This window comes from Athene cunicularia (genome assembly GCF_003259725.1).
Source record: "Athene cunicularia isolate RWA chromosome 9 unlocalized genomic scaffold, athCun1 chr9_part1, whole genome shotgun sequence".
Lineage (NCBI taxonomy): Eukaryota > Metazoa > Chordata > Aves > Strigiformes > Strigidae > Athene > Athene cunicularia.
Genome location: NW_020799110.1, coordinates 2265178 through 2275891, shown reverse-complemented (window position 1 = coordinate 2275891; position 10714 = coordinate 2265178). Strand labels below are relative to the sequence as shown.

Here is a 10714-nt window from a genome sequence, read left to right as displayed (position 1 = left end):
CCCCCCAGTCCCTCTCTGACCGGCAGCTCTCCAGCCACTCCTCCCCAGGCCTGGAGCCCCCCTGGGGGTTGTTGTGGCCCAAGGGCAGCCCCCGGCATTTGCCCTCAGTGAAACTCCCCGAGTTGGGCTCAGCCCATGGCTCCAGCCTGGCCAGGTCTCTCTGCAGCCTCCCTGCCCTCGAGCAGATCAACACTCCCACCCAACTGGGTGTCATCTGCAAACTGACTGAGGGTGCCCACGATCCCTTCATCCAGATCATCGATAAAGATGTTAAACAGCAGTGGTCCAAAGCACAGCCCTGGGGGACACCACTGGTGACCGGCCGCCAACCAGATTTAACTCCGTTCACCCCAACTCTTTGGGCCCGGCCATCCAACCATTTTTTTACCCAGCAAAACGTGTGCCCGTCCAAGCCCTGAGCAGCCCGTTTTGCCAGGAGAATGCTGTGGGAAACGGTGTCAAAGGCCTTCCTAAAGCCAGATCACCCCAGGATATCCTCCAGCAGTCCTCTGCCTCCGCTGGGGCTCAGTGCCTGAAGAGGTGGCCTTGTTCCACCTCAGGCAGCCAAGTGCCCCCCAGCGAGACTCTGCAGCGGGGCAAAGCCAGTGTCACAGCGTGGTCCTCATTATCCACTCGGGGCTCCTGCTGCGTCCACACGCCGAAATGAGAATGAAGAGTTGACAGCTGTGTGTTCTTCTTAATTATAACCCCCCTTCACTCTGTCAGACAGTTGTCATTAGCAATTTTACTGTAAGCATCTGCTTTTCCACTACACGCGCATTTTACGAAATTCAAATTATTTTCAGAATTTAATATGAAGCATTAGACTATTTTTGTTTTCAAGGCTTAAGTATCATACAACAAAAGTCCCTGTTATCAATTAATGTTACTTCTTGGGAACTCTCAAACATATTTCCAAGATGACTTAGTGCATTTCTGCTACACTTTTAATTAAAAACTTCTGTTAAATCACTTTAGCCTTGTGGTTTTAACCTATTTACTTTTCCGAAAAAAAAATAAATTACATCCTTCTAAAGAATTCCTCGACCCCTGTACAGCTTCATACAAGGCACCTCACTAAGACATATACGTACTCCACCTGTTAATACCAAGAGCTTTTTTAGGAACATGTTGCTGGTAAATAAAAATCTTGCTTAAAGATAACACTTTTAAATTCTACCTTTACAGGAAAATGCTGGAAGCTGCCTTGCTACAGTGCTGTATCGGAGGACAAAGTCTCCACCCGTTGTCAACATCAAGTGCATGCAGACCAAGGACCAGAAACAAATCCAGGAAGAGGACAACAGACTTTACCAAAAAATTAGGCACCAAACTAAACCAATCATTGGGAACAATATTCCAGGTATATTCCTCCAAATAATCAACTGTATTTCATTTTACCTTAAAGAGCTCGGGTGCTGTTAAGAACACAAGCAAATGTAGACACATTTTTAAAAGAAGACACAGCAGCACCCTAAACCGTAGAGCTAACTATCCAAACAATTCCACCTCATCAGCTTCTTGGGCAGAAAAAAAACCCTGCTGCATTTAGCTACAATGGTGGTCAACACAACGTTGTGAAGGTGTTTGGGATTTAAAAACAAGCCGGTGCCACTTCATATTCAACTAAATGCACAACGTTCTCAAGTAGTAACAGCTGCCCTAACCCACACACCTCTCCCAGCGCCAGTGGAACCTCCCAGGGGATGACTAGCAGAACTTTTCCATCCTGGAAAGGGAGTGCCCTGGTCCCGCTTGTCCTCCCGGCGAGGTACGGACGGCGGATGTCGGGTTTCTCACCTCCTGGGGGACCCTGTGAACAGTCTCTCCTGGCAATTCCCGTTCTGTCACGCTTTCACGCTTGTACCGTGACCGCAGGTTCAGCATCATTCTCCTCCCTGTTCAAGACTGTAAGATGTTGGGGGGAACACTTGCTCTGCCAGGCAAAAGCACTCGGTGAATTATAATTTTTCCACTGAACAACCAGAATTAATCATTGTTGCTCTCTTTCCCCCTTGCAGACAGCTATGGCCACATTGAACCTGCCCTGGAGCCAGCGTGGGCTCTGGCTGTCACTGGCAGCAGTTACATGATGTGGGAAAAGTCAACAGAGAGCCTGGGTTACTTCCTGGCACAAGTGAAGTCCGTGAAGCAGTGGGTAAGCAAAGTGGAAATTACACCTCTGTGTCACAGAACCTAACAGTTTACTCAAGCAGCAGAGAGTAAACTAGCCACCTGCTAGTAAACTAGCTCCTGCTCTCTGCAGGGGGTGCGATTCTCCCCTGTCCCCTTGTGGGGCATCTCCATCTCTGGACAGGTATTTTGTCCAGGTTTTGGTGGAAAAATTTACTCATTTGGCCAAAATGTAGTTTTCCTTTTCATGAGAGGATCTGGAGGAGCAGCTCTGGCACCGCAGCGGCACTTCCCAGAGCTCCCTTCCCCGCGGGTACCCAGGGTTGGCAGAGCATTCCCTTTGTGCTCCCTAGTTATTTAGAATGCCATTTTTCCAAAGGAGGGATTAATAGGCAGGTAAGATTCTGCCAATTTATCTGAGGGTTAAACTCTCCTGTTGGAGGGCTGACACGGAAAGTGCTCCCATCCCAAACCTGCCTCGCTCCCTGCACAACAAACACCGTCAGAGTAGGCTCTAAACTTCAATGTAACTTGTGTTCCTGATCGTTTTCTTCTCTTTGATCCATGCCCAGATAAGAAAAGATGATTTTATTGAGTTTGACTACACTGTCCTACTTCATGAAGTTCCAACACAGGTAAGAAAGCAAATGTGCATTAGTAGCTCCTTTCATCCACAGAGAAAACAGCATAAAGATCATAAAAGATGTGTATTTTCAAATCTCTTCTCCAGGAAATTATTTCATGTCACATGCGCCTCACTTGGCTCCCGGGTCACCCTCTGAAAGTGAAATACTTCTGTGCTTCAGAGAATCAGGGGCTTGAAGATGGATCCGGAATGGAATCTGGATCAGCTGCTGGGATTTTACACGGAAGAGGAGCAAATTTTTAAGAGATTTTCGCCTTTATGTATAAGTATTAAATGAGAAAATCCTTGTGTTAATAGACCTGGAGTTGTGATAATTTTTCTGTACAAGTCGAACAGTGAATTTGAATGCTTTCACTAGTCTGTTCTCTTGCAAAATTAACTCCTGTAATTTCTTAAACGGCAAGACTCACCTCCTGGAGTTCTACCTAAACACTTTGCTACGACATATATACACAGATAAGCACACGCAAGTTGATTTTATGTCACTAACTTAGAGTAACATTGTTTGTAAACAAAGTTAATATATTTGGATAAAAATATCGAGAAAAGTATTAACCTGTCGCTCTATTTGTCTAATTTTTTTTCTCTCTGTTTTGGGATGGATAGATGCTGGTTTTTAACTTACATCTCCAATAAAACAAGCACCGTTACGCAGGGTCGAGGCTGCGTTTTCTCTCATGCTGCTGCCATTTGGCCCCGGTTTTTGTTCCAGCTTCACCCTGGTGTTAATTCTGGCATTCGTTAATTCCAGCTTTGCCCCAGCATTCATTTGTCCCAGCTTCACAAGACCCTACAGAAGCCGGTGACCGGTGTCGCCATGGCTCCGTCCCGCCGCCGTCCCCTGCAGGGTGAGCCGACATCCAAAGCAAGTTTCTTCTCTCCTATTTGTGAGGGTAACTCTGAAAATATTATCGATGGAAGGAAAACATGTTTTCTCATCTCCGCACATCCACCACTGAACCCTGCGAGCAACTGGGGTGCCCAGGAACACCTTTTTCCCCCCTTTACCCCAAATCCTCCGTTCTGTCCTGCCTTCAATCCCCAAGATAGTGCCAACTGCCATTTTCTCCCCCGTTAGAAGATTTCTGCCAGGTGAATTAACCCCTTCCAGTGCGTGCACCTTCCTCGGGAAGCCAGACGACGTTTCTGGGACAGCCTTGTTCTGGGGAACTCGCGGCACGCCGTGCTCTCACGGATCTGTAATCACTAACGGCAACTGAAGAATTCACCACAAAGCTCTAACTGGGGGATATTTAGGCTGGGTGATTTGTTAATCCCCAAATTCAGGCATTTTCCACAAGCGTATTAAGAGTCTGAGATACTTTTTCTGACTGAAGCTTTCAGTAGCAGCACAGAACAGGCATTACAATAAATTCAGTGTGAAGCATTTCACGTCCTCTTGGTGTTTTGTGCTGGTAAAAAAGGAAAATTCTCATCACCAAAGCATGAAAGAGCTTATAACAGCAATATTTCTCTAAGAAACTGGTGACGAAAATATTTTTTTAGAATTGAACCAAGATAGTATGGATTTTGCACTTTAGGGCTCTACCACAGTTTTACTTCCTTACCTTGTTTTTGCCTCTGTTCTCCAGACTGGCATCAGGATTGGGCACTTCTGGCACATCCAAATGACTAATTGTGGTAATGAGCAACACAGACACATCCATTAAGAAACCGCACAGTAACTTCTGGACGAGTAGCAAACCTGTCGGAATTCAGAGGCAGAATTTCTACCAGCTTTGTTAGGGCCAAGATTTCAGTCAGTGGATCAGAACCTAAAATCATAGAGTTTTTACTCAAGCAGAATTCTTGGTCACCACCTCGATTGCTCAGACAGGTTCCCAGTGAATTCTTCACGCTGTATAAACCACGTGTGGAGCCCACCCGTGAGACATGGGCAGAGAAGAGCAACAGTTCTCTCCCATCTTTGCTGCGAGGAAGAGTCCAACTCCGCCAGATATACCACAAGTGCTGACTAAAATCTGATTAAAGAGAGAAAAAAAAAAAAAAAAAAAAAAAAAAAGAAACAAAATCCAGGGCGCCCCAAAAGTGAGGCTCTTGCTAGTACTTCTGTCCTTCTTCCACCGCCCCACAGAACCCTTCAGCCTTGTCCCTGCTGGCAGATTTTTTAAGATAATCTCCAAACGTCAGAGAAACTGCAGGGCTTTTCTTGAAATGAGTTCCAGCTGAGGATTTTCACAAAACCAAAGCTACAAATGTAAGGGAATCGAGAAGGATTTAGCCAAAAGCAACATCGTACTCATACACAACTGATGCAACCAAGTTCACAGTTACATACCCCTGACAAATCTCCAACATGGTACTTTTTTTTTTTTTCCAAGGTTAAAATAAATAATTTTCAGTGTCTTTCTGTGAAGGCTGAGGAGCAGCAGCCCAGCCATTACAGCTCTGTCTGTGTCTGGTAAACATCAGGCGCAATCCCGTGCCAGGAATGTCGCTGGTTTTGAACTGGAACTTCATTCTCTGTTTACTGGAAGTCTGGACAAAATGCTGTTAGGCTGAGTAGGGCAGGAAGAGAAAGCACACAAAATTCAGCATGGATCTTCTGGTAGTAATTTAAAAAAAAAAAAAAAAAGGATGCTAATATCGTCTCTTTCTCCCCTAACTATAACAGCCTTGTTTTATCTAAGAGTGAGCGAGATCTCTTCAACCAATTCCCATCATCGGCAACACGCCCTCTGGACTGTGAGAGTCGGGAAAAAGGCATTTTTCTGTTGGGTTTTCAAACAAAGAGCCACAAAAGCAAACCCACAGAATAAACCCTCGTTGTTCGAAGCTTTGGAAAGAGTTAACATCTACGTACACTATCCCCAACTCCTTCCCAATGCCTTGCACCATCAGCAACCCCCGCGTGCCGTTCCCGAAATTACGAAATTACAAAACAATGCCTAATTACAACACAATGATGTAGCAGGTAAAAAATTAAAATTATTTTAATACAAACGGATTAAGACAAATTTCAAGACAAATTCTCATCAGTGTTTTAACATTTATATATTTTGTTCTTGAGCAGCATTTACATGGGAACAATTCCATTGCAATCTCCCGGTGGCTTCTGAGAATACCACAAAGGACGATTATGATTACGATGAAATTACAAGTCCAAGTCCCAGTGCAGCCAGCACTTACCCAGCCGGCCTCGATTGCTTCTGCAGCTTGAGCAGCTGAGCTTTCAGAGAAAAGCGTGAAAAACTGTTCAATATACTCAAGACGAGAAAAGTCAGCTCTTGGCTTTGCCCTTTTTTGCAGGAAGTCGCCCTGTTGCTTCAAGGTATTTGTTAATTATTTCTTCTTGAGTGCTGGGCAAACATGGTTGATATTTAGAGTATTCCATTGTATATTCACCCTTTCCCTGGAGAGTTGGAAAAAGACAAAAGGAGGATGCTAAATGTGTAATCCTACAGCAGCGAGCCACATCTCGTCCATGAGGCAACACCCAATCACCATTTCCAGGGGTGGACACAACCACCGTGTACGTGTGATACAAAAATCCACACGAGCACCATCTGAGTGTTATTTCTTTGACACAAGAGCGTAAGGTTGCCCGTGGTCCCCCTCTCATCAGCGTGACAGTTCTGCTCAAAACCGGACAGCAATCGTGGTGTTAACAACCAGCCCCCCGGGGCACTCACGCCTCACGAGACGCAGAACAGTGAATTGTACATCGCACAAACTCACCCGTTCAAAAGCTCTCCACGAGCACACAACTACAGCTGTATGTGTTGTTAAAAAGGGACATCTTAGTAACGTGAGCACTGCTGTCAAAAACCTGTCACTGAAGGGGCTTACGCCTCGACTCCTCCAGCCTGTGAGCCTAACGCTCACACCTATCACTTCATATTACTTACGGCTCTGATTCTCTTCCCTCCTCAAAGCACGACAGGATTCTTTGGCCAGAAATGACACAGCTAACGATGGCTATGTTAATTAAAAAGCAGTTAAAGCAACAGTAAAAACTCTAAGGTTATTCTGCTATTCCGTGTTTGACTCTTACTGCTTTTGACTGCTGCGTATGCTAGGTGTGTGCTGATGCATTTGTAAACGATCATTCTGTAAATGAGCATTTACAGAAATAAAGGTGATTTACAGAATTAACTTGATTTACAGAAATAAACACGTTCTAGCAAAAAGTACTGAGTACTTACCTCTGTGCAAGACCTCAGCTCCATGGCATAGCCAAACATATCGTTCAGTGGCACCTAAAATCCAAGCAGACTAAGATTGTAAAAACTAGGTATTTCTCCATCAGCTTTGGGTTAGTTAATCTCAATTACAATACAAAGAGTAAAATCTGGTGCTCTCCGTAAACAGCACTGACCTAATTATCTATTTTTGTAAGATACCCCGTATTTCAACTAATTTATATCCACACTGTGTTTTCAGCGGGAAACCCCACAAATCTCAGAGTCTGAATGCACCAGACACTGGAGTGTCCTGAATTCAGTGAAGTGTCACCCAGCAAGAGGTCGTCACGTCTGAAATATCTGACAACTGCAGCTCTAAATGTGATTTAGGGAGCGGGAGCGACGCAGCGTGTCATTTGTCGATAGCTAAGGATTTGCTGAGGTGATTTCCCCTACCCCTGCTGTTAGACAGACACTTCTCTATGCCCTGACACGAGAACAAACATGGTTTTGGAAGGGACATTAAAGCAGAACACTGAAAACAAGTAATTTGCATTTATCTGTAATTATTACAGTCGGTGCAGGTTAACAGCTGAGAAGAGCTTCCCCCCGAACCCTGTCTTGCCACACAGGTTTCCTTCACTCTGAGGGAGCACCCTCTGCCCATCTCAGGAAACCTGAGTTCTGCTCCCTTCTCCGCCACCCTCGGATTTCGGGTTAGTAAACTGGCTTCTCTGGAGCGAGATTTTTTAAAAGCACAATACGCTGCCCGGAGCTGAAAATTACTGTTATGCTTATCCACTGAAAAACGGATGTTATGTTTATCTGCTGAAAAACCCAGCTGCGAGTTTACGTGTACCAGTCAATAAATAAAACAGTAACAGAGTCGAAAGGCAAAGTGGGGAGAGAAAAGGTCAGGAACCAGCAAACACCACCAACCTCAGCGTAGAGAGTGAAGTAACCCTCTGTACCATCTTGTCCTGTGATCACTCCATGCCGGCGATTAATTCCAGCTATCACAGGTCCCTGGAATTCGGTGGGTGCCATCACCTCCACTGCCATAATGGGTTCCAGTATACGCACAGTGGCGTTTTCCATAGCTGCAGAAAAAAAATGAACTAAATAACCAAACATGAAGAACAAGCCTGGTGTAATTCGAGATATTTCTGTGTGTAGCAAAGGTGTGTGTTGTGTCACGTCAGTGGGGGAAAACAATAACTGGCTATGTGGAATTCCACCTCCCTTGCTGTTTATTCCTGAGACCGCAGTGCTGGGAGGCACATGGTTGGAGAAAACAATTTCATACCTGTGTAAGGATGAAGTTGTTGGTGTTTCTTTATTCTAGAAAAGCAGGACTTCCTTCATACAACTACAGGAATTATTGCACCGCCCTCAAAATTTCTGTAAACTCGCATGTATATTCTGCTCTGCACAACTGGCCAAACTTTAACGGTATGTATGGACACACACCAGGCAAGTGAACCTACAGAAAGGAGGTCCTGGAGCCCTGAGCCAAGGAGCCAGCGCCAGGCCCCGAGAGAATGGCCTCAAGCTGCCCAGGGCAGGGTCAGGCTGGCTCTGAGGAAGGATTTCTGTGCAGAAGGGGCTGTTGGGCGTTGGAATGGGCTGCCCAGGGCAGGGGGGAGTCCCCGGGATCCCTGGAGGGGTTGAAGAGTCGGGCTGAGCCAGCGCTGAGGGATCTGGGGGAGTTGGGAAGGGTCAGGGGGAGGGTCATGGTTGGGCTGGAGGAGCTGCAGGGGCTTTTCCAACCAAACTGATTCTGTGAGGTCATTAAATGTAGCTCCAACAACAAAGCAGCCAGCAGGCCTATGCGTTCAAATGACCGACTCTGTACCTTGCTTTAGGGCTCCTTCTCCTGCTCTGATGAAGGAGATTTCATTGGAGTCCACCATGTGATGTGCACCATCATCCAGGACGAACCGCACTCCAGATATCCTGTGCCCTGACACCAGCCCTTTTTCACAGGCTTCTCGGAAGCCCTGTCAAATAACAGCTCCAAGTTAGTACTTTGTAGACCAAAGTGACGCTTAAAAAAAGAGTACCACTAACAACAGCCCGTGAAAGACATTAAACTTCAAAACCAACAAGAACAAAAAAAACCCCAAAACCTTTCACGATTTTTAACAGTAATCCCGTATCTCCCCAATGGACCCTCTTGCTTGATAAGGCGATGGAAGAACGTAACAGTGTGGAAAACCTCTAATTCCCAAGGATTTGAAAACTCTGTATTATCACTCTTTGGCACCTCAGTTTGATACTGGTATTTTTTAAAAACAGAAATCCCATAACAAGTTAAGGACAAGAAAAAAAACGTACTCGGGATTTTGCTCTGTTAAGGGACTGCATGATCAAAACCCAAAAGCATGCTCCATGTGGGAAGAACTACTCTAACCACTTGACTGAGGAACAAGATTCTTTTAAGGCTGCATGCTTTTTCCAGGATTTGGCAAAAATCTCTTAAGTGTTGCATCATGGAATAGTGAAGGAATTATTTTAGGTTGTTCCATTATGATAGGAATTCAGAGATCATGGTAGGTACTACTTAAAGCAGTATGTGATAAATTATACAGTTAGAGAGGCAGACACAGAGGAAGCCTGCAGAAGAGATGAAAAAGAGAGAATATTTGGCAATTCATGCAGAAAATCTAGCTTAATTACAGTTTTCTACAAAACTGGCCTCAGAGCTAAGTCACCAAAAAAGTCACATATTTTGGGGGGTTAGAGATGAGAATCATGTGGTCACAATCAAAAGCAGAAGAGGGCTGTTAGAAAGTGGATTCAACAGAAAGAGGCTTGTCTGTAAGAAAGGAAAGCCCACCTTTTGCACCGAGGCACTGCTATGGAAATAAAGCGAGCACACACCACCAAGGAAAACAAGCAGCAGCTTCTAAATTATGTGGAAAACCTAAGAATGTAAGATATTAAGCAAAGCCACGCAAATTTGATTCTGCTTCCACTGAAGTAAGGGGAAAAGCCTCCTTGCCTGGGGCGAGATGGGCTCAGTAAATGTGGACGGTGGAGCAGGAAAACAAAAATCAGTATTTCTTATATACACACACAAGCGCTTTGTACCTTTTCAACAGCAGGTATGAATTGTTTTGGGATATTTGTGCCAACAGTTCTGTCTTCAAACTCTAATTTTGTGTAGTCCTCCGGATCCAGGGGCTCAAGAACACCTGTAACTTTGCCATACTGGCCTGCTCCACCCGTCTGCTTCTTGTGCGTAAATTCAAACCTAAGAACAAACAAGTTCCCCCAGAATAAGATGTTACTCATTAAACAAACCAGGCTTTAACCACAGTCTTCTAAGGAAAAAGTTCCCATTCTGCATTTTGGTTTATATTGCATTTGGCTACGTGTGACCCAGATTTCAGCGGCTGAAACAACCGCCGAGGGTATTTAGTGCCCGCAGAGGGAACACCACGATTCTGCATCTTGGCACTGGGAAGCTGAGAGATCCTGATGAGTCAAACCGCTCAGAAGCGATGAGTCAAGTCACTCAGAGACCATCACCAAAACAAGCCGCCTCTCTGTGTGGCAACCGACGCTCGTAAAGCCTCCTCGCCTTGAGGCTTGTGCTTTTCATGGACCAAGTAACAAGGGCTTTTCGGTTGTTTCTGCACACACCTGCGGTTTTGAGCAAGAGGCTCGTCAAGGGGGAAAAGCGGCGAAACGGGAACTGCTAAATGCTGTCTGGGCGCACCTGGAGGGACTGCAGGTCTCTCCGCACCCGCCGGCGGGGCGCCCGGCCCAGGGCGGGGGCTGGAGC

The 10714-nt window shown here is 45.6% G+C and overlaps 3 protein-coding genes across 3 annotated transcripts in view; 2 read left to right on the top strand and 1 right to left on the bottom strand.

Annotated features, from left to right (window-relative positions):
* The first annotated feature begins 1151 nt into the window (after positions 1-1151).
* On the top strand, positions 1152-3330 carry LOC113483283 (ovocalyxin-32-like). Its single transcript, XM_026854710.1, has 4 exons — positions 1152-1363; positions 2022-2158; positions 2706-2768; positions 2864-3330. The coding sequence occupies exons 1-4, from the start codon at positions 1264-1266 to the stop codon at positions 3020-3022; spliced, it is 459 nt and encodes a 152-aa protein (XP_026710511.1). The 5' UTR covers positions 1152-1263; the 3' UTR covers positions 3023-3330.
* Positions 3331-5348: 2018 nt separating this feature from the next.
* GFM1 (G elongation factor mitochondrial 1) overlaps positions 5349-10714 on the bottom strand; it is a 23474-nt gene continuing 18108 nt past the window's right edge. The window contains exons 13-17 of the mRNA XM_026854709.1: positions 10018-10180; positions 8780-8924; positions 7864-8024; positions 6946-6999; positions 5349-6152 (exon numbers count right to left, since the gene is read on the bottom strand). Coding sequence (XP_026710510.1) covers positions 6021-6152; positions 6946-6999; positions 7864-8024; positions 8780-8924; positions 10018-10180 — 655 coding nt within the window. The 3' untranslated portion in view covers positions 5349-6020. The remainder of the gene's footprint in view (positions 6153-6945; positions 7000-7863; positions 8025-8779; positions 8925-10017; positions 10181-10714) is intronic.
* The window catches only part of LXN (latexin), a 6102-nt gene continuing 5917 nt past the window's right edge, over positions 10530-10714 (top strand). Inside the window, exon 1 of the mRNA XM_026854664.1 lies at positions 10530-10538. Within this exon, the coding sequence (XP_026710465.1) occupies positions 10530-10538 (9 nt within the window). The remainder of the gene's footprint in view (positions 10539-10714) is intronic.